Genomic DNA, 26,774 nt, shown 5'->3' on the forward strand with positions numbered 1-26,774 from the left:
CTTCTCCACTTACAGTGACTACTCATCACTCAGCAGCCCCATGTGCCAGCACTGATTTGCTACGGCAAGTGATGGCTTTATTATGTCATTTTGTCCTCAGAACAACCCTCTGAGTAAGGTACTTTTATTCCCAGCTTGGACATGGGGAATAGAGGATAAGAGGTTACATGACTTGGCCGAGGTCACACGGCCAAGAGGTGACTGTTGGGATTCAGAACCTGCGCTTGCTCCATGCTGCCCTCCAGCTGCCCACAACCCCTGGCCTCAGTGGCCCACACCCAGGAGGGGCTGTGGGGTACAGAAGTTAAGTACAAGGGCTGTCGTGGGGGTTAAAGGAGTTAGCAGGCATGAGGCCTCTTAGAGCAGTGTTGGCCCTCCTTGTAAGCACTCACCACACTGTCATTTCCTCTGTGTTGCCACTAGCACCAGACGTGAAACACTTCAAATGCCTACTGCCTCCTGACCCCACTGCACAGTGAGCTCCCTGAGGGAGGATACAGGGGAAACTTATGCCTCCATCCAAGTGCCATGAAAAATCCTGTCGACTGAGCCCCAAGTCCACTCATGGCACCTGGACAGGGCCGTAGGGCCACAGGGCCCAGAGGCAAGGACACATAGGTCAAAGCCCGCCTCCACCTGGACCCACTTCCCACCACCTTCATCTGCCGGGTTCTGGAGCTGTTGTTGGTGACATAGGGAGTGGAAGGTGTCCTCCTCCTGCCAGATGATCCGGTGCAGGATGATCCAGGGCAGCACCGAGGAGACGTGTGGCTCTTTGGGCTCCTCCTGCACAGCCATGCTACAGTCAATGACCTGGGGAAATAGAGAATGTCACAGGAGGGCCAGCTCTTCTCCCAGCTAGGGAGGAGTCCTCAGGGCAGACCAGGGCTGGGGGCAGGGGACATGGTGCCTGCCCATCCCCACTGCTTTGATGTGGGAACACCGACCTAGCAGCATCCCAGCATGTCATCAACCAGAGTGTCACAGAGCCTCACAAGAAGTATGCCCAAGCATCAGAGGAGCCAGTTCTGATCCCTGAGGCCACATGCAGTTCTTTTGATGCCCTCGACAGCCACTGTGGGTTGGGCCCTGTGCCAGATGCGAGGGTGACAGAGGTAAACGGGGCATGGGGGAGTGGACAGCCTAGGGGAAAGAGAACTAGAGACAAGCCATAGGAGAGCTAAGGATCAGTATGGCTGCTGCATGAAAGTAAATGAGGTCCGTAATAAGGTCGCAGAGGAGGGCGGGGGACAGAGTGAAGAGAGACCTTGAGAGACGGTTTCCAGGTGAATGGCTGTGGTGTGCCTGACCCCAAGAGAAGCCAGGGAATGGGGGCAGAGGACAAGAGTGCAGGCAGAGGTCACAGAGGCCTGAGAGGTGGCCAAGGAAGTAGAAGATGACGGTGGAGAGGGAGGCCAGTGGATCAGTGCGCCCTGGGTGACAGGCACTCTGGAGGAAATGTGAAGGGTTAAAAAGTGGGAGGAGCACATTTATGTCTCCATTTTGGAAAAGTGACTCCATGGCAGGGTGGTAGCTGGACTAGAAGGGTAGAGGGGGCAGAGAGGACAGCGGGAAGCGTGCTGCCACAGTTCAGGCAAGAGATGGCAGTGGCCTGGGCTAAGGCAGAGCGGCGAAGGAAGGAAGGAACAAAGGATAAGGATGTTAAGGACAAGGATTTGGCAGGACCTGCTGACAGCCCATGGGAGTTGGCAGGAAAGAGCTGAGGGTGGCTCAGAGGAAGGTTCCCTGCCACGAAGGCTGCCTGGACAGTGCAGGGTGCTGTGACCACCCCTCAGCTACGAGGGCCAAGACAACAGGGGTGGTGGAGAGCCCTGGTGGGAGACAGGGGCCTGGGTTCCAGCCCCAGCTCTGCCTCTGGCTCATGACACACAGGCCAGGGTCTCCTGCTCTGAGCCTACTTCCTCCCCTCTGAGATGGGTGGTCTGAAGAACCCTGTGGTGCCCAGTGCTACAGGCTCTAAGCCCCAGATATTACCAGCCCCAGGAAGGTTTGTAGCCAGTACACAACCACCCACCCCAAGGCACCCACCTCCTCCTGCAAGAGAAGCCAATGCACCCCCTTGGGGTGCCTAACTCGCCATGAAAGCTGGTGAACTATGAGGAAGGGGGCCGCCAGAGAGCCATACCTGCTGGGGCAGGGCAGGAAGGGGCTGAGCGTCACCTGGATGAGGTTGCTGGTGAGCCGGATGAGGCCAGTGCCGGAAGATGATTCCTTCAAAATGCTGCCACTGCTATCCGCTGAGAGTGCCTGCTCAATGCCCAGCAGCAGCTGGGTCACTGTAGCCACCCACTCCTCCTTGGCGGCAGCATCACTCGCATTGACCATCTGCTGGACCGCCTCGTTAAGAGCCACATCAGAGCACTCAAAACACTGCCGGTGGTCCTTCAGCCGGAGCAAGGAGTCCTGAGCACAGGAAGGAGCGAGGAGGAAGGTGCACTGAGAGGACTGTGACAACACTCATTACACCCGGTCCTCAGGAGGGGTAGGTAGCTGAGGAAAAAGACACGTGGGGCAGTCCAAAGGAAAGGGGTGGTGTGGGCCCCCCATGGCCTCAAGGTGTCTGCCAGGGCACACGGTGACCTGTGTGCAATCACAGCATGGCAGGCCACCAGCCAAGGGGCTTTCAGAAAGGTGCTGAACCTCTGCACTTCAGTTTCCTCATTTACACAGCTGGAAGCCGGGATGAGCCTAAGGGCTGGCAAACCACCAAGGTGAGGCTAAGTGATTCCACCTCCTGTCAACTCTCACCCCAAGCCAAGCCACCATGCCCCGGGCCACCCAGTCATACGCTCATCCAGTGCCAGGCTCTGGAGGGTCTCAGCAGGGAGGGCAGGCTGCCAGGGACGGACTATCTCTGTGGAAGGGGGCCTGAGCCAAGGCCATGGCAGGGGCAACTGGCCAGGCAGCGCTGATGCCATCGTTTTGAGTCCCCTCCTTCCCTAGGAGACAGGTGGGGCAAGGTACTGAGCTTCCCTGAGCATTCAGAGTGATATGCACAGCACCCCGCAGGGCGGGCAGCTCTCAGCACACCCCCTGCACCCTGACAGCTGTTTTAGAATCCCCTCTTTGGAAGCCATCGCTTTTTGTGAAGCTGCCTTCCTTCTGCTCTAGAACAAACCCACTGAACCACCTCGGGTCTCAGCCTCTTCCATCACCGAACCAGTGTAGGGACACTCAGCCTGGCTGTGGATTTGCAGATCTGGCGGGCAGCCTGTTAGACTAGCAGGAAGCACCTGCTGCCCGGCGCCACATCGGGCTCCGACCCCGCCAGAGCTAAGGCACGCAGTGGCTCCTGCCTGCCTCAACACACGCAGCTGCCACGCTCTGAGGTGACACAGACAGGAGTGGGGGCAGAAACACCCCAAACTGCCTTTGGGATGTGTTGCAAAACCTGAACACAGATCAAAACCACTCCCCATTTATTAGCGCTAATCGCCAGGAACATGGGGCCTGTGCTTTTTTAAAGACCAGCAGTCTTGAGCAGGAAGCCACTGAGGAGCCTCTAGGGTGCAGACATGGAGCCCCAGGGCCCGAGCTGACCCATCCTGATCAAACACCAAACATGTGAGGGGTAGGGGGTTATTTTCTAGCAGGACAAAGACTATTGACTCTAAACTGCAGCCAGAGCTGTGTGAAAGTCAGGCAGAAAACAAAGACCTGCCAGCGGTGCTCCAACATGACATAATCCCCAGGGCCCAAAGCCAGAAAGAGTCAGAAAGCAGAAGAATAACTGCCAACAAATGAGAAGACCAAATTACCACTGACTGTGGGCAACATGATCGTCTACTCAAAACAAAACAAAACAGAAACTATCAGAAATAACGGGAATTCAGTGAAGTAGCTAGAATCAAAATAAACATGCAACATTCAACATGGTTCCTATAAACCAGAAATGTACAATTAGGAAACACAATGACCAACAAAAAGATCCTGCTTAAAATGGCAACCGGAAACACTAAGGACTAAAAATCAAGTCAGCCGTAAGAAAACTACACGACTGTATTGAAGAACATGAATGGCAGCTGCCTCAGTAGAGAGAGAGCCATCCAACTTCCAGAGGGAAGCTTCCAAGTCAGACCCCCATAAAAGCTGGATGAAGCCAGTTAGATGCACCACGCAAAACACTGACACCACTAGAAGAAAACAAGGCAAATACACTTCTCATCCATGTGCTGACACGTTTCTCATCGGCCTCCCTTCTAGAATACAGGTTCCACCAGAGCAGACCTCTCCCGTGTCCAGTGCCCCACACACTGTAGCAACTCAATCCATGTGTGCAGAATGAGTGGATGAATATTTTCCCAGTCTTAGAAAGGTTGTCTAAGCAGAAAGAACAAAATCACAAACATTTGAAAACATCAAAAAATTTGACAACACAAGAATTCAAAACTTCTGTATGCCGGAAAAAAAACAATAAAAGGTGCAATTTACAAGCAAACAACAAACTGGAAAAAAAATATTTGCAACATTTGATGAGAAAAAGATTAGTATCTTTAATATATAAAAAGCACTCCAAATCAATAAGAAAATACACCCCCTCAATAGGAAATTGAGCAAAAACCAGGAGTCACTTATTTGCAAAAAGCAGGAGCTTCCCCAGCACTTGGCCCAGGCCCTATCACAGCCCTCAGCACTGCTCAATGCCCAGCCAAAGAGCAGCGCCTCCCCCATTAATGGGGCATCCTGCGACACCAGGAGTTCTAGAAGACAGGAGCAAAACAGCATCTGAGCCATTGAGGCCATCGTACGGAGGCAGAGAGGGCTGGCCTTTCCTCCTTCTCCCCACCCACTGGCCTCCCTGGGTACACCCAGCTGTCCCTCCCACCCAGGAAAATGCTAATCAGAAGATACGGGGTATAGTTGGAACCCAGGAGTGCAGCTTCTAGGGTTCTGTGTGGCTCAAGGTAAGCCCACACTTGACTCTGAACTTCTGCATGGCAGAGGAAGGAGGAGGATAGTCAGGATGTCACCCATCCATCTACCTGTTTGTTATCTACCTGTCTTCATTAATTTTTAAATTAACTATTGAGTAGACATAGAAATGCTGGCCCAGCTCCCCTCAGCCTGCCATGGTCACTGAGGCCAGACACATCTCATCCCTTGATCTCAGCTTGAGCCTGCCTGAATCTCTCTGCCAGGAACTGGAACCAGCTTCCCTTCTCCCCTCTCTCTCCCTCCCTCCTTTCCTTCCTAGAATGAACCCTTTCCTCCCCATTCACCAGGGCAGAGATGCCTCCATTTGTTCCACAGTCACATCTCTTGACTATTTCCCAATTCAAGAAAGTTAATAATTACAATGTCTCATGTAATCTCAGCAAAAAGCCTGGGAACCTACTGGACTTTCTTTCCAAACTGAAAGCGAAGGGCCCAGTAAGATAATAAATATAACGTGATTAATGTGTGAACCATAAGCGATGGGACGCCAGCCCACCCAACACCACTACACACACCATGTTTATCATCTTCTGTGTCTGTCTCTGTGTCGGACTCCACGCTTCCTGAGGATGGTGGCAACGATGGTAGCTGGCACCCATATGGTGCTTGCTACATGCCAAGGGTAATGTCAATACACACTAACTTCTATAATCCCCATGACAGGTCTCTGAGGCCAGGACATGATCACCCCCATTCTAGAGATGAGGAAGTGAGGCACAGAGAGAGTGGGTAACTGTCCAGTGCCCAGCAGATATCCTGGTGCCTGGTGAGCTCTCAGTAAGGGATTACTTCCTGAAGAACAAGGCGTGGAGGGAGCTGCAAGGGCACATGGCTTCAAATACCGCACTGGTGTTCTTTTTCTTCAACTATATGTTTGTACAAGGGTATTTATTTTATCTTGACTCTTTACATTGTACAGATATTTTATCCATTTTTATATCTACTCAATACTTAATTTAAAAAGTAATAATGACAGGTAGCCACACAGAACCCTAGAACCTGCACTCCTAGGTTCCAACTATCCCCTGTATCTTCTGACTAGCATCTTCCTGGGTGCTGAGTTAGTGGTTTTTCACTCTCACTTTTCTCTTCTAGGTACATGTTTTCGAGGGCTACCTCAGAACCTCCAGAGAATAAACCCACACCAAGCAGAGACGGTACGAGTGGGCGAGGGGGACACAGGCAGCACATACCTGCAGCAGCAGAAGCTGGGCTGGCCTCTCGGGAATGGAAGTCATAAACTCCAGGTGTTTGGCCCGGTTAAAGCCACTGGTGCACAAGGTGGGGCGGAGCAGATGCACGACAGCCTTGTAGTCACCAGCCTCATACAGCCGCTGAATCTCCTCTAGGGACTGGCACCGCTCCAGCGACTTAAGGTTCTTATCGATCTGGAAGAAGCCTGGAATTGCTGCCTGATGACAAACCCCTCACACTCCCCCTGAATTTGGCCAGTGTTTGCATTTGTCAGACCCAGATGAGGAATACAAAATTAGACTCCTTCTTAATATATCACCGTTTACATTAAGCCAATAAAAATATATTTCTGTTAAGCTCAAGGCATTCAACTCTTTAAAAACCAAATTACCAAAAAAAAAACCCCAAAATACTACTCTGGAAACAGAGAGGTTCCAGAGAAGCATCTACCAAAATAGCTGGACAGCCTTGTGGTCATGGTTCGGCGAACCCCGGGCCAGAGGTTGGCACATGCCATTGACCCACAGAACCCTGTCCCCACAGGTGGCCCCCACAATGTAGGCAGGAGGGGCAACTCTTTCTTGGTCGTGCCCAGAAACAATTCTGTAAGAGTCTGAAGGCCACTTTCACTCAAAGTGGACACATCACAGACGTGGAACTGCAGCGGGGTCTGTGGCTGGGCAATGAGAACAGGATCAGGACCCCACAGAGCCTGGCATACGTGCCACACGCTGCTGACCCAGTCCCATGGCCAGACCAGCACCGGTCTGCCTCTGCTGGTGTTTCCCTCTAATTCCACTGGGGTTGCTAACACACGCAGCCCAGGGAGTTAAGCAATAATCACTTTAAATTGTGCCAGCACACGTGTCCACTCCTGCCACCTCCCATCTGGAAGAACTTTCCATCCTGGGGATGTCCCTGCAAGCCCAAGGGGCCCTTGTGTGCCAGAGTCGCCTCTCTCCAGCCCCTCCACCCTCCCCAGGAAGGAAGGAGCCATGCTCAGCATGTGGACTGCTCTTTTGGTCCTCAGGGACAGGTCAGGCCTGGTCTAACTGGTCCAACCCAGCACAAATCTTTGACCAAGAAAACACCATAAAAAAACTCCCACTCACCTCCTCCAGGGAAACTACTGAGTCGTTGTGGAGGTTGGGCAGACGGATGACGATGTCTCTCTGCTCAGCCCCTGCCTCCGCCTGGATGGCAGTGGAGCTCTGGAGCATTTCTGTGCAGATGTCATAGTTCTCCAGGGCCTGCTCCATGTCTCCCTGATCAGAGAAAAGCAGTCAAGAGACAGAGGCAGGACGGGACCTCGCTGTGCTATGCCAGGTGCCTCACCTTCCTCATCCCACTAGACTGTAGGCACTGTGAGGGCGGGCTTTTATCCAATTACTGCTATACTCCCTAAAAAGGTGCCTGGCACGTGGCTGGAGCTCAATAAGTATTTGCTGAATGAACGAATGAACGAATGACTGATTGGTTCACACCACAACTTTAAGGGGAGGTATCATTAACCCCATGTGGCAGGTAAGGACACTGAGAACACTTAAGCAAGGCCGAGTATCTTGTTCAAGATCATGAGCATTAGCTCATAAACGACAGAGCCAGGATTAGAACCTAGGCCTCTCCCAATTCTAGAACTGACTGTGGCACTCTTTTCTCATTCTATCACAGCACACTGGGTATCACCACATGCAAGGTGCTGAGTAACAGCCAGTCCACCCTGGCCTTTCGGAGCAGGCTCTGAGGGGAAGCTGTCCGAGAATTCACACAAACAGGTGATTAATTCCCTTCTAGAAAGCTCTACTTCCATTCATGGACTTGCTCAGGCTCTCGCAGGAAAACATAAGCAAAGGGTCAAGATCCCAAGGCAATCTTGAGTGGGGAGTTTCTAGGGGGCACAGGTGACCCATTCCAGGGTTCTGTAGTTGTGCTGATGTGCTTTGCAGACTGGTGGCCATGCTGGGATTTCTGAGATGCTGAAAATTCCCCAACACGTCCTGCTTCCTCACACGGTGCCGGGCAGGTGCCACATGTGCACACACACACACACACACAAACATCCTCAACAATGCATCCAGCTCTCTCCTTCCCTTTTGGGTGCCAGGGCATGCTCCCCAAGCAGCCGACAACAGAACCAACCTGCAGTGCTAGGAACCGAGCCTTCAACCAGTACACGCGGACCACAAACTCTAGCCAGCCATCCTCAAACAGGTCCCGCTGGGAGGAGGCAAATGACAGCTGCAGGAGGTCACCCAGGAAGTGAGTTCCCGGGAAATCAGGCCCAAACCTGCCATTCACCACACCAGCAGGGCAGTTCCGAGGAGACACTGAAAACCAATCAGGCCAGGACGAGTCAATTTCATGTAAAGTTCAAATGCCCTTCTGCTCCCCGCAGAGGTCACCCTCAGCCTTTGGCACCTGCCTCAGTGTCCATGAGTGCCCTGAGCCCCTCGGAGCCTTACAGCCCCCTGAGTGGCAGGCATCAGAGAAATCAGACAACTCAGGTGTAGATGCAGAGACCCTAAGAGCTGGAGGGCCTTCATTTTGCAGACTGAACTTTGAACATATCTTTATTCACTGGGTGGTGGTTTAAAAGTCAGAATGATCCACATCATCTGGGAAAATTACTGGGGACACATAAAGTGTCAAGTGATAACCTGAGAAAATTGAAACCCTACTTCTTTCGATCATGAGTAACAGAAAAGCAGGCAGATGGGGGCTCAGTTGCTGCTAACTACTTCTCAAGTGTCCAAGGGACTTCTCTAAGACCCTGGATTTTCCTGGCCTGACAAGCCAACCCAGGAAACATGCCCCTTGCAGATGTAAGTCTGAATTCCATGACTCAGCCTCCTCACTCCCGCTTCCTCCTGGCTACTGAGGGTTCAGAAAGTTACCCCTGCCACAGAACATAGAATGCCTCCTACCTGCAGAGCTTCTGCCCTTGGTCAGCAGCCACTGGTCCAGCTGGAGCTCCATGCAGGAGAGAGACATCAGCATCATGTCCTGCAGGACAGGCACCAGAAAGTCAGGAATGGAGTCACGAGTTGTCATCAAAGGGTGGCAGATGGAATGAAACTAAACTAAAATTTACTTTGATAAAAATATGATTCTACCTACTTTCTATCTTACCATTTCATAAAAGATAATCGACAGCTACTTGCCAGGAGGTAAAAGAGGTACATGGATCTACACTGGGACAAGACTTGGGAGGAGCTGGGACACCTGTCTTCAGTCCTGAGAGACTCCCCTATGGAAGAGGCAGCCCTGTCACCTCCCAAGTGCCAGTCCAGACACTGGATCCACACTAGAGCACTCAACCCTTAAAAGTGCCTGGGGTTGGCTATTGATCCCAGGACACACGAGAAAGCTAAGGCTTAGCGATAAGGAGGCACTAGTCGAGGGGGCACAGCAAGGAAATGACCAACCTGGCTTGTCTGGGGACCAAAGCCATGGCTCCTCCCACCACTCCACACTGCCCCCAGGGGAGCAGGCCCAATGGGCAGAAGCTTCCAGGAGGCAGTCCCCGAGGTGTTTCAGCAAAGGCTGCGTGACCAGGGAGCACTGATTCACATGGCCCTAAGACCTGTCAACCTGAGCTCCTCCACCCTCTGTGCAGCCAGCCAGAAATACTACCTGGGTGAGCCCTGAAAGCCCCCGTGCTCCCTCCTCAGCACTCAGCCTTCCTCCTCCAATGGGACAAGGGGGCCGGAGCACCTGGATTCCCTTGAGCCTTGGGAGGCAGTGAGTGGAGGAGCCTGGGGTGCCGAGCACAGCAAGCAGGAGGGCTGAGTACAGTTTGGCCCCTTATTGCTGGAGGCCCCCCCAATCCCCTAAGCAACCCTACTCGGCCTCCGCACTTATGTTTTCTCACCTATTAAAAAAACTGGCAACAGTCCCTAGCCCCTTGAACACAGCTGAACCTTCCTTGTCCCCCAGCCTCTCTGCTGGCCTTCCTCCATCCCAGTAAACCATCCCTGTCCCAAGCCCTGGCGTTTGGGCCAGCCCTAGAAGCCCTCCCCATCTCATCCCCTCGCCTATACTCACAGCTCATCCTTCAGCTCTGCCTCCAGAACCTCCTACCCCACTGCTACCACCATGGCTCACCTGGCAAGAGCTTACTGACAGCCCTGAGCCCACTCTCACCCCCAAGTATATCCTCCACTCAGCCACCAGGGATCTTTCTAGGCACAAACCAGATCCTGTGACTTACTGCTTCAAAGCTCCCAGGTGCCCAGGTTCCAGGCCCACAAGTAGAGAGAGCCGAGTAGGTTCAATACAGCAGCAGCCCCACATCCACTGAAGGTGACTATGCCCCTCCCTGGTCCCAGTCTGATGCTGGCCCTTTCAAGGCCCCCCGCCCATCCAACCTTGATGTGCTTGTTGCTGCAGTCCCTCAGCAGTGGGTTGGGCAGGCTGGTGCTGTGCCTCCGCCAGCTGTGGTAGATGCTGAGCACGACCTCTGCCAGGCCTGGTGGCCACCTCAGCAAAAACTTGTGGCCCATGCCCTTCAGGTAGCGCATCATCAGCTCCAGGATGCCCCCATTGGTCAGGTTCTCCAGCAGGAACGCATGTACGTCCTGCTTCTCTGCCCAGGGAGGGAGAAACAACCTGACTTGAATGAAGGACCTCTCATGTCAGAGTCTCCCATTTTCTTCGGAAGAGGAGAGAGGAAAGCAATAGCAGGGGCAGGGAGGGGGCAGAGGCAGAAGAGAGCCTGTGTCCTCCCACTACAGGGTAGTGCCGAGGTCAGGCTGCTGGCTTCTAATCCTAGCTCCAGCCCTCACCAGCTCTGAGCAAGCCTCTCTGAATCCTCCAAGTGATGTCGTGTGCACTGAGTGAGACCATGAGCAAAAAACACAAGCATAATAACTGGCACACAAACACGCAACAGTTGTGTCGGGTGCATCTGACCTGCAAAGCCAAGCCTCTGGGTCTGGCCTGAAGCACACGTCCTTCAGGCACCACAGTCAAGTATGAGTGTGGACGTTTCAGCAGACCTCCCAACTGACCATGGAGCTCATGCCCAAGAAAAATCCAGGCAGCCTCCTGACCACACTTTTAAACACCAGAACCATTCTCACAGAATAAAACCTAGGCAGGTCATAGCATAATGGGAGGAAGAGTTCCCAACAGTGAATCATCACATTGCTGGATTCCTACCAGATTCCATGAACGTGGCAGAGTCGAATGACAGTCTATGAGGCCCAACACTTGGGAAGCTTTCCAGTTTGGCTTCTGACTGGACTTCGTAGTTATTAAAGGGGTCATCTTCCTCCTCAGGGTCCAGCTTTCTTAGCCTGCATGAAATACACCAGAGTCACAAAAAGCCACACCACACATTCTGACACAGCATCTGAATTCTTCCTATTAGAGAAACGAAATTTGAGCCAGGCAGAAGAAAACCAGAGTAAGTGAGCAGCAGGGTCTAGAACCCAGGCCTCCAAGAGACTCTGCCTCTCTCCAGGCCCTTGTCAGCTGGCATCTGGTCTGTACGCTCACTTGTTCATTCATTCCATCAACAGGCGATCACTAAGCATTGGCATGTGCCAAGTACCAGAATCAGTCATAAGTGTGGCAGACTCTGCCCACGGTAGCCTTATCTTCTAATGGGAGAGACAGACAATAAACAGATACACAACAACAAAGAACCCAAATAGGGACCAACCACGACAGAGTGCTTGTCACAAGGGACCTCCTTTAGAGAGCAGAGTCAGGAAGGTCACTCAGAGGGGGTGATGTTCATAATGACAGTGGAGAAGGGTAAGGGGCAGGCCATGCAAAGTAGCAGGACAAGGACAGGTACAGAGGCACAGGCCAGAAGAGCACCTGGTATGTTCTAACACCTGAGAGGAGCCTAGTGAGTAAGGAGGAAGGTAGCGGGGTGTGGAGTATGGAGGCACATTGGGCCCTTCTGAGCCGGGTCCCTCTATGGCTCCTCACAGAGCTGGACCTGGGAGGTCTCTCCCAGCAGGCACCATTCTTCCAAACTCCTCCGAAGACCATGGTTTAGCGTCCTTGTAGCTCTCCCTCAACCAAGCAGCCCTGCAGCACAAACACTCAGGGCACTTTTCAATGTCTTCATTCACTGACTGCACATACCCCCAGGGTGACTACTCCAGGCAAGCAGTCACATTGCTCTTGCTTGACTATTCGAAGATGTGAAAACTACACAGGATCCAACACTTAAAGTTAAAAAAAGAAGGCAGAAACCATTCCACATAAAGGGGGGCTGGGAACAAGACCTTGAGGTGGGATGGCAGGGCTGAGGGGAAGATGGGGAAATGGGTCACTCAGACCTCTTGGCATCATCAACCACAGCATGTTCCTGCAGCTCTCCCCGCTGGAAGGGAAACCTGGTCCTGGTCCTGTGCCTTAGGAGGGATTTATCAGAGAGGACTGCATGCTCTACTCACTGAGAACAACCTCGATCTCTAAGCATTTCATTTTCACCACAGAAAGACAGAAAGGCAACAAATTAGGAAAATTGGAATCTTGCCACAAAACGGATTTACAATCCACCTAAAGCTTCTGGCTCCTCCTCCTCCACTTGGGTATCGTCACCACTGAAAAAAACTGTCATGAGCCAAAACACCAGTTGAAGACTTCTGGGCAAAGATATACATTGAACACACATGGTTACCTCCCAAACTCCACTCCAGGAACCATGAAGGTATAAAAAGGTATAAAGTCTCAAAGATACAGGGGATGGGAGAGGAAGCCCCAGCAGATAAGAAATGTGCCCACCAAATGTTAGAAGGCAGAAAGACGGACTAGCGGAAACCAAATGGCTTTCTCCACTTAGCTAAGGGCAGAGGAAGGGGAGCATCAAGATGTCCATTCATTGACACCATAAACCCTGGGAAAGCTCAGAAAATGAGTGCCCTGGAGCCTCTGAAGGAGGTGAGAAGGCAAGGATGAAAAGCGGGAGGGCTCGTGAAAATCTACGAAAGGAACATTAGGGCCCAGGACCCCCAGCTGTGGTTCTCCTCCTGAGGCTTCTCTGAGGAACACCAACAACCAGTGAAACCAACGAACATTTACGGGATCGTCCTCCACCTTCTCAGAATTCCAGGGAATCCGTCTAAGCTTGGAGAAACCAAGCAGGTACTGTCCCTGAAAGCAGGAGGGGGGCCCCTTCTGCAGGGTTTCCCAGTGTCAGCATCCAAGAAGCAGCGGCCCCAGGCCACCCAGCAAGTGGTTGTCTGTGAGAGCACAGGGACATGAGCATGTCACTCCAGCTCCAGGATCCATTCATCACCTGAGGGTACAGGAAGTGCCTGGTCCTCGAAAGATGCACAGGTCATGGTTCCTGCCTTCAGGAAGTTCAGAAGCAGGAGAGGCGAGAAAAGGCCAAGATCCCCATCCAGTGAGATCTGTGCTTCACCCGTTTGCACAGATGTCATGGGAAATAAGGATGTACCAGAGGAGAGGGTGGCAAGAGAATGAGAAACGTTATTGGTGGTGTAGGCTGGAGGTTCATGTGTTTGCAAATCAGAAAAAGTGTGCACAGTACCTGGACGGCAAGAACTTCATAAGAAGCTCCTGGAAGTCGACTTTCTCTTCTTTTTTGCACTTAGTGTTTCGGACGCGGGCAGATCGCCGCTTTGCCGTCTCTCCACTCTCTTCTGAAATCTTCTTCCGCTTTACTCCTTTCTTGGATTTATCTCCCCCAGAAACATCGCCTTCACAAAGAGTGCAAATTGAAATCTTACGGGGAAGGGCATAAGAAAATGCACCACACAGGCACGTCAGTCCCCCTCTTTTATAAGTCTACCGGCACGTTTAATCTTTGACATTCAAGATGTCTCCCATCTCTTCTTTAACCACAACGACTCCTGAGTAAAGTTAATTTCAATCCACCTAACTCTTGCATCTTTCTCGAATTCACAGAACCCACAAGCCAGATCTCAAGACTGCTTTCCATAGCTACAGAACACCAGGGACTCACAGTCACACATTCACAGCTGGCCGGCTCCGAGAGCCTCTGGGGCCTCAGTGTTGTACCTGGTATGGGACAGAGCAAGTGGCAGCAACACTGACTCTATCCATCACCCAGGACCCTGTGAGCACCCAATGACATGATGTGGGCAAGAGAACTGTGTGAATTATCTTGAGAGCAGAGCAGTGTCACATATGATTAAGTACAAAAGTTAGAAACAATCACATACATGCTCATTCAGAAACTTTTTAACAGCCAGATATTCTTTTCTCAGTGACACAGAAATCAAGAAAAGGCGTGGGAACTTTGTCTGACATTTTTTACAACTCCAACAATAACAAAAATCAATAAAACCATTCAAAAATATACTACCACATACGGTGCTAACTTTGCTGACTGTTTTTTAAGGCCAAAGAACTCAGGATATCAGTGCACAGCAGTGCTGGGTGCTGTGGCATGTGGCCAGCAACAGAGCAAAACCAGCAGAGGGACCTGCCAGCTCCCACACCACAGACAGGAAGAGTGCCCTGTAGGCCAGGACTTATCAGCCGGTGCTGAGTAGTCCCAAGGAGCTGTACCCCTGAGCCCCCACCCCTTCCCTGTGGGGGCTTCATTACTAAAGTGGCCCTGACGAGTGGCAGCCCCATGAGCAGCCTAAGACACTTCCCTGTGGGGCCGGGGGCTCTTACTTAAACCTCAAGCCAAGAGCATGAGCAGGACCTATCCCTCTGGAGAGGCCAGGGCACCCCAACACTCACTTCTGCTCAGCAAACAGGGTGTCCCCAGAAGCTGACCCCAGGAGGCCTGCTCACCTGCAGGAATGCCTGTCTCCAGCAGGCTGGGACTGTGCAGTGGGAAACTGGCTGTGGCCACGGGGGCATAGGAGAGCACCGGCTCCGCCACAGGCACAGTCGTTTTGGCACTGACAGGGCTCGGCTGGATCACGCTGACAGGTGCCACCACCACAGAGGACACCAGAGGCTGGCTGGGGTCCTGGTAGTCAGACAGGTCGATCTTCTTGCCAAGGCTGGGCCGTGGGGGCTCACAGGTGGTGAGGTGGTTGTACATGGCCAACAAACTTTCTCCGAGGCACTTCCAACTGCAAGGAGAGGGTCCCTGCATCTGCTCAGCACCCCATCATAGGGGAGTCCAAGCACAGGCCAGTTGGCCCGTAGACACACAGCAGAGCTAGCCCAGGGCTGCCATCTCCACGAGGGTGGGGGAGGGTCAGTTTTGTCATTGTCATTACTGACAGTCTTGAGTCTAACACAGCTGAGGTGGAGCAGCCAGAGCAGGAGCAGGAGCAGGGGCTGCACACCCTCTCCCTCCCTGGCAGAAGCCCTGAAGCATCTCAGCCTCAGGCACCTTCAGACTCAACCAGGCAGGCATGAAAACCATTGACTCAATTCAAAAACCCCTCCCCACAAAGCCGAATCTTTAAAACATCTGTGGCATTTCTCTGCTGCCACTAATCTGGTTTTTGGGAGAAGGGCTGCTAAGAGGGACATGGTCTAAAGGGGCCTTGGACAGGGACCGTAAGTAGCAGCATCTCAGTGGGTCCCCATTTGAGCCGGGGCCTGCTGGATAGCAAACCAAGACTGTTGCATGTTTTGTTATGTGGTATGTTGTGGTGTGCTTGTGTTATATGTTGGGTTGTGGTCAGGTCTAGCATGTGTTAAGTTGCATGTCACATTTATGTTTTATTATGGGTATGGTGTGTTGTGTGTTGTTATGGTGTAGCCTATGTTCTATTGTATGTTGTGTGGTACATGGTGTACTGTGCATGTGTTTTAATATTGTGTGGTGTGTTGTATCATATGCTGTCTGTTGTTTCATGTTTTGTAGTATATTATGTTGTGTGTTATGCTGTGTTGTGGGATGATATGGCGTGGCATGATATATCCATCTATCCATCCTTGAATGGCTTCCCACACCCTCAAGCTAAAAACCAAATCTTCATGGTGCTGCACCACCAGGCCCAGCCAAATGGCCCAGCCTCGTCTCATACCTCCCCCTGTACTCTCATCATGCTAGCCTTTTTTCTTTTGTTTGTTCTGCCAACAAAATCACACTCCTGCATACCATATGACCTTCACATAGGGTTCCCTCTGCCCAGAAACAATGCCTCTACCCATGCCCCAGCCCCTCGACCTGGTCAATGCCCACTCCTCCAGACCCCCAGAGCAGTGTGGACCCCATTATAAGCTCCCCCAGTGCTGTGCTTCTCTCCAAAGGGTGGCCACCAGCTTGGGGCATGTGATCCTCCTTCTGGGGGACTGACTACCCCAGGGATCAATCAATTTAGACTGGGGGACTGACTACCCCCAGCGAGAGACCAGACCCCACCACTGAGCCCTCACTGCATGTCGGCATGAAGCTAGTAGTAAATGTATGCAAGGAATAAAAGGACAGTGCTTCAAAATCCAAAATCTAACCAAGTGAAGGCTCCTAGGACTGGAAGGGATTTCTTACCTATTTTCTCCTGCCTTCAGTAAGGGTTACATTCAGACAGGAAGAATCTGCTCGCCAGCTGTGTGTGTCAGATGCCTTAAACACACCTTCATTTTCTAGTGCCTTGCTCATGCCTAGTGGGCAGTGAACAGACCCAGAGGGCAGCAAACTGTGGCTCATGGCCTGCTTTGTATAGCCCACAAGCTAAGAATGGTTTTACATTTTTAAAGGGTTGTTAAAAAAACACACACACAAAGAAGAATATACAACAGAGATGGTACCTGGGCCATAAACCTACAGCACTGACCATCTGGCCTTTTACAGGAAAAGTGTGCCTAGCCCTGGAGTGGATGGTGGTTATTTTACAGGCCACACACCCTTTGTTCCCAGAGAGGGAATCTCTACACTCTTCCTCTGATAACTCAGTCCCATACCTAACCACCAAGCAACACTGCCTTCAGCCGATCCTATCTCCCTCAGGCTTCCACTTGGCCTTCACCCTGTGCTACGGAGGGTGGCCGTGAGGCCAGTTTACAGCTTCTCTTCTTCAGTCACATCGCCACCGTCGCTTGGATCATCCTCAGGCCTTTCGCTCCTTCACTGTAAGAGGGAGGCACCCAGCGCCCTTCCAAAATCCTCAACCCTATTGGTTGGGGGGCCCACACTCAGACAGGATGGGGCTCCTGACCCAGCTGACAAAACAACAGGAAGGGCACCTGACGTGAGTCTGAGAGCAGCCCAGAGAACAGCCCTGTCTTCCTGTCTCAGCCCACGGTGGGGAAGATATTCCTGGGAAACTCAGCATGAGCGAACGGACAACAGGAGAACAATATGGAGCACAGCCAGCTCTTCCTGACTGTGAGCTGAGTGCCGGCCCCCATGTGTTCTACTGAACTATCATGACGACCTTACAAAAGAGGGATGTTGTACTCCCTTTTTTAGGGAGTGGCATATAATGACCCAGCTCTGTCTGATCCAGGGCGGCAGCTGCAGAGCACTATGTGACAATGCCTCTGAGTATGAGAAAGGGGAAGGAATGCTGCTGCCAAATCTTTAAAGATTCAAGACTCAATGTCAGAATTTTAAAAACAGAAACTGCACACCAGATCTCACTAAGAGTCTGAATTACCCGAACTCCAGAGGGCTGCCAATACCAGCTTGCCCTTCCTGTGAGGGGAAACTCCCAGGAGCTGTGAGACTCACAAGGGCTATGCAGAGGCCCAGCTTCCTGGGCACCCCATGCGGTCCTGGAGGGAGAGCATGAACTCGAGCGCAGGGAAGCCCAGAACTGGAATCAGTTCCAGGCTCCCATTCACTGTGTGACTGCTCTGAACCTGGTTTCCTCCTGTCAGTTGCTTGGCAAATGTTAGTTCCTCTTCCCCCTGGGTAGGGCAGACTGAGGGGGTGCTAACAGGAATGGGGTAGGTAGCTGGGGTCAAGAACACACAGCAAAGAGGGATTCAGACTGGATGTACTTGGCAGAGGCCTTCTTAGCAGTCAACAAGTAAGTGCACGCCTCCAGCCATCTACTGAACACGCATCCAGCTCCCACCCATGCCACCAGCCCAGGGTCAGGCCTCGGGGTCTCTCGGGGTCTGCAGGGCCCACTGGCCGACCCAGCATCCCCAGAGACCCAGACTACCTACGTGAAGAAGGGGATGGGCTGCACCAGCTTCAGGTCTGGCTCCTTCTCCCGCACAGTCAGTGCCTGCCTCTTCTTCCGCAGCCCCAAGGCCTCGTCCACGATGGCCTGTGTCTCAGCTGCGCTCACGGACACATCATGAATCGACATGTCACTAACAGCATAAAACAAGGAGAAATTACTATGTTAAAAACTAGAGCTGAGGCTTAAATTTTATAGACGGGATACAGTTAAGTTAACACCCTTTAATCTATATTAATTCTTCTTACAAATAAAATAACCACTTGAGTCTGGCCTTGAAAGGGCAATAATTAGCATTCTTAATGCACACATATACTAGAAATGACTAATATCCTTTGTTCCTTCTATAATTCAAAATTGAGCAAAGGGTTTTCATGTGTATTAATAGTATTTTAATAATGTCAGAAAAACCACAGAAAAATAAAATCTTGCTCTCAATTATTTATAGAGAATTTTTAAAGAATTTAACTAACCCATCCTGCCCATCCCAACAAAATGTTACCAGACCAGGCAAGCTCACCAAAGTCTACGGTGTCCCCAAACTACAGAAACGGCGGGGGCTTTGAAGCCTCAGGTGCCCTCGCACAGACACAGCTCTGTCTGAGGTGGCCCAGCAGTTCCTGCCCTCCTGCCCAGAGTGCCCTGATGCCTCCCAACATGGCTCCACAGAGTCACTCACTTATGGTCTCACATATCTGTTTTGTCTATCTCTCCAAAGAAGGTTAGTTCCTTCAGGACAGATATGAACAAGAGGCATAGTCTTACAAAGGACAGACACAGAGGTAAGTAACCACTAATTCCCCAACAGGTGAGTTCCAGGGGCCAAGGAAACACCAGACCGCAGAGGAGTTGGTTTAGCTGGAAGGTTCAGGGAGGGTGGCAGCCAGAGTTGGGAAAGCTGCCAAGAGGTGACCTGGGAGCTGGAACACAAAAAAAGGAGCAATGGCATGACAGGTGGAGTGGTGGGAAGAGGGCATTCCAGGTGACGGCACAGTGGGAGCCAGAGTGCACAATGGGGCCAGGCCTGGAATCTGCCAGGGACCGGGGGCAGCTCTTCTCCTGTGGAAGGGAGAAGCAGGAGGCGAGGAGAAGAACTAAGCGGGGTGGGGGGGGGAAGGTCAGACAATAAAGGACCTCCTGGGTGATGCTCCTGAACATGAGCTTCATCCTGGAGGCAAGGCATGGGTGGCACAGGGTCAAAGTCGTGTTTGGGACAGTGAGCTTGGGCAGCACTGGGAGCAAACCCCTGGAAAGGGGAATGGCGAGTGGCAAGTGGCAAGGTGGGTAGCAGACTGCTGCAAGCATCCAGAGGAGAGCTAGTGAATGCCAAGAGCCAGGCAGGGCAGTGGGAAATGAGGCAGCAGACAGCCAAGGAGGCATCACCAAGATCAGGCACACAGCTGAGTAATAAAGAAGGCAGATGAAAGCCAGTTCCCAGATGAGGGGGTGCAGCAGGGGAGGAAATGCAGGGACTCCTCCACCAGGAGATCAGGACCTGAGAGAACAAGGTGCACACGCCTTCTGACAGTCACCAACCACACGGGGGCAGGGAGTGTGTGCAGGCCCAGCACGGGAAGAGGCAGGACCCACCATTTGAGGAACATTCGGAGAGAGTCCTTCCTGAGACAAGGCTGCTCCTCAAAGATCTTCTCCTTGAGAACCAGCCCTTTGCTGTACCGGCAATCTTTCTCCAAAGCTTTGCAGATGAAGTACAGACATGCTGGCGGGGAAAGAAACAGTATGACTTCTGAGTGTGCACTCTAAACCTCCAGCCTTGCCAGCTAACACCAAGGAAATGTGCCCACTCCAGAATCAAAGAAATGCATGGTAAACAATAACAAGACACCACTGTAACTGATTCAACCAGGAAAGATTTCTGTAAGTACCACTACCCACCGTAGACAGGGCAAACCCAAACGCTACCAGCGGAGGGCAGGCTGCACGACCTTTCTGGAGAACCACAGGCATTACACACAGACACTTCTGACCCAATAATCCACTTCTAGGAATTGCTGCAAAAAACCTACAGGTCTCACAGTGATTAGCTATTGACTAATTGGAAGAGCCTTCAAAAAATCAGGAAACCACTCAGTGCCCACCATATGGCCCAGTAAGAAGGTTTCCCCGATCCCCACACTGGGTTACTGAGCAGCCACTGTACAGACAGTTGAAGGGTGTGCTTACTGACCAGAAGGAAGACCACAAGACAGCCTGGGGAAGAGGTGGGGGACCAAACAGGCCATATAGTGTGACTCCAGATGTACACAGAAGACTGGCTTCTATTCCTTTTGCCTACCTGTATTTTCCAATTTTTCTCCTTTTCTTTTTCTTTTTCTTTAAAAAAAAAGTTCTTTAAAAAAAAAACAAAGTTAATGCCTGCAGTTGAAGACATGGACCTCATTCATGTCAATAAATGAGCCTTCTCAAATTAATAACATGGAGAGCACATGCCAACTCTGGCTCCTCCAGGAGTGAGACGGTAACAGGGAAACTAATGCACAGAGAAAAATGGGACAGTGTGGATGCACGAGGCAGAGCCAGAACATGAATTATGAAAGCCTTTAGTATTGGCAAGTGGCAAGAGCCCCTGACAAAGGTGGCTGCTCTGAGTCCCCAGCAGGCTTGGTGCTGCCAGGCACGTCACAGGTGATGTGAACACACGGGGAAACGACACAGTGCAGCAGAGTGCCAGCTCCACTCTGCCCAGGCACACACCATTACTGTGCCCTACCCCACTTCTAAGTGTGGGTGCAAGTCACTCCTCTCAAGAATAACCAGAAAAAGAAGGAGCCAGGGGTGAGGAGGAAGGAAAGCCAGAGCAGAATAGAGATTCAGGCACGGAAGCTTTGGGAAAGAGAAAGCAGCAGTGTCCTCCTAGTGTGCTATGCGGGAGAGAACAGAGCCTGGTCACAAGGCTCTGCAGGGACCGCATGCCCAAGGCACAGGAAGACTGTGCAACCCGTGAGCAGGGAGGGCGCGGCAGTCTCAGCGCTGGCCCAGTAAGCTGCTACTGAATGGCTAGGGAGGTGGCCCAGAGGTTCCTGCCTCACACAAACAAAGTCATAGCTTCTCTGGGACCACAGGGGACAAGAGAGTGGCCATTAGAGACTTCCAGAGAGAAAAGCAGGGAGGCGCTGAGCATTTGGATGAAGCTCGTTCTCGGCAGGCATTTTAGCGGCAGTAAAGCTCACCACGCTAGGTGCACCACACAACACTTCAGCGGAGAGAAGGCATGAACCCCAGGCCTTCTCATGAACCCCTGCCCACTCACCTCAAACGTGAACGTGACACTGGGTGTCAATTTAACAGGCTGCTTTTACTTCTGGGTTTAGATGAGTGTAAAATCTATCAGGACTCTCAAAGATATATGCATCAGCCCAATCCCCAAACCTGTTTTTCCCACAAGGACATAAGTTTCCCAAGCACAGTTTCTCCTATCATGAGAGAGGGGTGCAGAGAACTAAATCAGGTGGCCAGGGAAAGAACGCTGAACACAAGACTGTCCACCTCAAGGTGGCACTCGAACTGTGGGAAGAGTGTCCAAGAAGAGACTAACAGCCTCTGGAAGAAGACGCTGCTAGAGACAAAACAGTGCCCCACAGGGACTATCATATTCTGCTGGTAGGAGTGAAAACTCGGGCAACCAACAGAGCAAGTGCCTACACAGTGGAGGAAGTGTATAGAACGTTCACAGCAGCATGATGCAAGAGCCCAAGCCTGGAAAGAACCCAGAAGGGCAGCGCAGAATGGCCAGACGTGTAGATGCACACAGCAGACCACGCTGCCATGAGAGAACCCAGAGACTGCCACACCCTGCACAGCTGCACTCAGAGAGGACGGCCACAGCCAGGGTGCCAGGCCGAGAAGAGCACATGCCACCAGCTGACACCACCCAGAGGAGGCTCGACAACGACAACAGGCAGAGCTCATCTCTTGTGACACAAGGGAGCAATCAAGGTCACCTCAGGGGGTGGTAATGACTGGAACAGGACCCAAAGCAGCCTGCCTGTGGGCTCTGCAAGTGTTCCGTACATCTTGACTTGTACAAAGCGATGGATCTCAAACTTGTGCACTTTATTGTGTATATACTTTACCTCAATTAAAAAGATTTAACAAGTGGTTATGAAGAACAAGAACTGAAGGTGAGGATGAGTGAGCAGGTCCTAGTGGTCTTCGACATACTCCATCCTGGTGCTATTTCTTTAAAAAAGGAAGGAAAAAGCCTCTGCAAGTCAGGCTTCCAGGCTTAAACCTTCAAAGTGGTAAGTGCTCGTCAGCACGTCTGCCCTGAAAAGAATAACTGGGCTCTGCCGGGACCGGTCTGCAGCAGGCACAGCCTGCTCCCATGGACTCAGCCCTGCTCAGAGTGCTCCTGGAAAGCCAGCCTCTGCTCTGGCCTCAGAGGGCACCCAGAAGAGGCTGACCGCATGGGAGGCCCAGAACACCTGAGCAGTATCTGCCTCAGGACCAGCCCATGCAAGGAGCAGATGCGTTCTCTGCAGAGCAGAGGGCAAGGTCGGGCCAGGGAGCTGAAGCAACTAGAACGCAGACTGGGGCTCTGTCTGGCAGAGACCTTTCCAGTAGCCCTGCTGCTCTGCAAGGGAATGGGCTGCCTCAAGAGGTAGTGAGGTCCCCGGCACCAGAAGGAGTCAAGCTATAACTGCTAGGCTGTCTGTCAGCAAGTTATAGAAATGGGTTCTGGCACAGGATGGGATGATGCAGGTATAAAAATGAACCCACCAAAGGGAAAACCACTCAGAGAACATGCTACTTACTACTACCATACACTTGATAAATCTCAATTGAGTAAGAAAGACAAGCAGAATAAAGCAGGGATGCAAAAACAACTCCATTCTCCCTGACAGTGGGCAGAAAGATCCTCTGTGTTTTCTTTGGCTTCCAACTTACCCAAGCCACCCTCCTTCTGTCCCAAAAACACAAGCACATGGGAGAAAGCACCCAAGTCTAACTCACTCGTGTAGTCGCTGAGGGTGTACAGGACAGTGATGAGGTTGTCCAAGCAGGGCCAGTGATCAGGATTGCACCGCAGACCTTCCTCAAAAGCATGGCGAGCCAGGGGGACCCGGATGAGCCTCAGGGCCACGTGTCCGATTTTATACCAGAGGTTGACATCCGTGGAGTCCAGCATGACTGCCTGGAAGCAGCACAAGCAGGGAGCGCAGACACACTCAGTGGGCTCTCTCCTGAGCAGGGTCCCATGGTGACGGGAGGGGCGCAGCATCAGCCTAGCCGCTCAAACCACCCAGGGAAACGGCCAAGAGAAGCCACGTGGACCAACTCATCTGATTCAGAACAGTTTCTTGATATATTTTGTCATTCTGAACATCTGTATTCCTTACATATTTGACAGGTAAAAACAGCGAAAGAAGTGGAATTAAAAGAAAACATGAGGGTCTTGTGGGATTCTGGAAAGATTCTGGGCTCTGGAGACAGACCTCAGGTCACATTCCTGCTCCTACAATGACCAGCAGCATGATCCTGAGCCTTCATCTCATCACTGAAATGAGGATAAAACACCTTCCTTGCCAGACGGCGTGAGGATGAGCATATGAACGGAAAGCAGCTAGCACAGTGTCTGGCACATCAGAGGGGCCCACAGAATATAATGGCAATACTATTATGAATGAGTACAGAGTACTCAGTGTCAGGCTCTGTTCTTAGCACTTGTAAATGTACCAATTCGTTTCATTCATTCATTCACAACCATCCTCTTCTTTTTTTTTTAGATTGACACCTGAGCTCACATCTCTTGCCAATTTTTTTTTTCTCTCTTTCTTCTTCTTCTCCCCAAAGCCCCCCAGTACATAGTTGTATATTCTAGTTGCACGTCCTTCTGGTTGTGCTGTGTGGCACGCTGCCGCAGCATGGCTTGATGAGCAGTGCCATGTCTATGCCCAGAATCCGAATCGGCGAAACTCTGGGCTGCTGAAGCGGAGCGAACAAACTTAACCACTTGGCCACAGGGCCGGCCCCCAACCACCCTTTTCTTTTATTACTCCCACTATATTGGTGTAGACCTGGAGGCCCAGAGAGATTAAGCAACCCACCCACAGTTACATGTGCCTTGAGTGGCAGAGAAAGAACTCATATGTAGGCTCTAAACTTGCTGTTGTCACTCACTGACCAGGGCCTCAGGCACTACAGCTTGGTGATGCACCACTACAAACTCTTCTTTCCAGCCAACAAGACCAGAACCTCGCCCCCTGCAGCAAGAACCTTCAAACACACCAAGAGAGCTGAGCATTGCTAAAAACGCACCTCCAAGTAGAATTCCATGGCTGTCTCCAGGTCCTCTCGCTGGGCTGCCAGCTGGGCCAGGTTCTTATATGTGGAATATTTCAGCATCAGCCCAGGGTGTTTCAAGCCCTCTTTCTCATCACCCGATGAAACTGCCTGTGAACAAAACAAACAGAGGAGCAGAAGTGACACCTAGGCCCTGAAGCTCAGCAGGCAGTCTGCAGGACACCTGGCTTCTGAGCTGGCCTCTGCCACAGGCCCTTAGGCCTGTCTGGGCCATCCTCACTGGAGAATCAAAGTGCTACACCAGATGCTGTTAGAGGACCCCTCCAGCTCTGAGCACACAGAGAAGAAAGGCCAGACCACCAAGAGGCAGTTTTCAGGCAGTTTGGACACAAAAAGAGAGAGAGGGAAGAACCCTCTCACCGCTCCTGCCATGCCTGAGAGTTCAAGCCTGGAGCCAGCAGCTCCCCATAGCAGGTGTGAAGACGGGAGGAGAGGGTACAAGAAGGCTGCCTTGGGGCAGCAGGCAGGTGCCCAGGCAGCCAACTTATACCTCCCTACAAATCCTGCAGCAGGAAGAGCACCAGACTTGGAGTCAGGAGGATGAGCTCCCAACTCTAACTCGTCACACGACCATGGACAAGTTACTTTATCTAAAAAAGTTAGTGTCCCAAGGACCTCTGTCATATAAGGACAACAATTCCTACCCTAAATGTCAAAAACGAAAGTGAGCCAAAAGAGAATAAAGATTGTAAACATGCTTTATAGAAAAAGTTCTCTCACTACAGCTTTTATGACAACTCCTAGAAAAGCTTATAACTTCTAAGAAACCACTGATTAGAAAAATTATTGCTCTAAGGCTGGCCCGGTGGCATAAACAGTTAAGTTCGCACACTCTGCTTCGGTGGCCCAGGGTTCGCCAGCTCAGATCCCTGGCACAGACCTATGCATCACTTATCAAGCCATGCTGTGGCAGGTGTCCCAGACATAAAATAGAGGAAGATGGGCACAGATGTTAGCTCAGGGCCAATCTTCCTCAGCAAAAAGAGGAGGATTGGCCAGAGATGTTAGCTCAGGGCTAATCCTCCTCCTCCTCAAAAAAAAAGAAAAACTATTGCTCTAACCACACGACAAAGAGTAAAACATTTTCTAAGAGAAAAACTCACTGGCTCAAAGAAGTTCTTTCCAGGGTCAGGTCCACATTCCAGCTTTGTCCTGGGACAGGTCACATTCACTCGTCATTCATGTTTGGAACAGGCAAGACTAAAGGACATATACTCTTCCAGGATGCACCCCTTGACTAACCCAAGAAATCTACCCCAGAGCTCTTAAGGATTCCATCAAGAAGACTGAAAAGCTCAAATCAAACCTCATTCACTCTCTTCTACCGTCGTCTGGCTTATACTGCAGAAATATCTCCAAGAACGGGCTAACCAGGGCTGGACTCCAGGTACCTTTGCCCTTCCAGGTACAGAACTGTCCAAAAACTTGTGTGAACAGTTACAGAGGATGGGTCTACTTCAGAGACTAGATGGTCAGTGATACATCCACACACAGCAGTGGATGCTCTTGTGATTAACTAACCAGCTGGATTCAGCAACACTCTCCATTCTCCCTAAAAAGAACGCCGATGCCCTCGGGAGACAAAAGGTTCACCCCAACAAGCCCCCTCCAGCATCCTCACCAGCTAAGCTATACGATTCTTAGAAGTCACCTGTGTTCCAAGGCCTGTTTATGCCAAGTGTTTGTAAGACCGTAATTATGTAAGTTAGTTTAATATTAGGTACACTAATGCCAAATGAGTGTGAAAGAAAACTTTTCTGTATGTTTTCTGGACTTTTTGTTTACAATGAGCATGTTTTACTTTTATAAGCAAAGGAGGAAAGTGCTAAAACAACGCCCCTCCTTTTTTTTTGCTTGAGGAAGATTGGTCCCTGAGCTAACATCTACGTCAATCTTTCTCTATTTTTCGTATGTGGGATGCCACCACAGCATGGCTTGATGGGTGGTATGTAGGTCCACACCTGGGATCCAAATGGGCAAACCCTGGGCCACCAAAGCGGAGTGCACAAACCCAACCTCTATGCCACGGGGCTGGCCCCTTAAAATATCTTTTAAGGCTCTGTCCATAAAGAGAGATGGACACAGCTGTGACTGGCTGACACACAGCCAGAGCTCTTCAAGGGAAGGCCTGTGCCTGGCCTGTCAGGTGCTGGGCCTACCTGGCATCAGCTCTGTATTTAGACTGTTGGCTCAGGGCTCTGCTTACCCGCTCACATCTCCAAGGTGCCCTCCGCTGTGGCCTGAGAG

General features: G+C 51.4%; 1 protein-coding gene across 6 annotated transcripts in view; it reads right to left on the bottom strand.

Moving 5' to 3' along the window:
• CABIN1 (calcineurin binding protein 1) overlaps positions 1-26,774 on the bottom strand; it is a 149,658-nt gene that overhangs the window by 107,911 nt on the left and 14,973 nt on the right. For all 6 annotated transcript variants that reach the window (XR_011542181.1, XM_070628269.1, XM_070628267.1 and 3 more), the window contains exons 6-19: positions 24,483-24,617; positions 23,178-23,358; positions 19,794-19,923; positions 18,187-18,336; positions 14,902-15,188; positions 13,664-13,832; positions 11,311-11,447; positions 10,518-10,735; positions 9,075-9,153; positions 8,290-8,477; positions 7,263-7,415; positions 6,150-6,344; positions 2,182-2,424; positions 657-813 (exon numbers count right to left, since the gene is read on the bottom strand). Coding sequence is in view for 5 of the 6 variants with exons in the window: in XM_070628269.1 (XP_070484370.1) it covers positions 657-813; positions 2,182-2,424; positions 6,150-6,344; positions 7,263-7,415; positions 8,290-8,477; positions 9,075-9,153; positions 10,518-10,735; positions 11,311-11,447; positions 13,664-13,832; positions 14,902-15,188; positions 18,187-18,336; positions 19,794-19,923; positions 23,178-23,358; positions 24,483-24,617 (2,422 nt within the window). In the remaining variant the exon portion in view is untranslated. The remainder of the gene's footprint in view (positions 1-656; positions 814-2,181; positions 2,425-6,149; positions 6,345-7,262; positions 7,416-8,289; positions 8,478-9,074; positions 9,154-10,517; positions 10,736-11,310; positions 11,448-13,663; positions 13,833-14,901; positions 15,189-18,186; positions 18,337-19,793; positions 19,924-23,177; positions 23,359-24,482; positions 24,618-26,774) is intronic.

The sequence above is a fragment of the Equus przewalskii genome, chromosome 7, assembly GCF_037783145.1.
Source record: "Equus przewalskii isolate Varuska chromosome 7, EquPr2, whole genome shotgun sequence".
Lineage (NCBI taxonomy): Eukaryota > Metazoa > Chordata > Mammalia > Perissodactyla > Equidae > Equus > Equus przewalskii.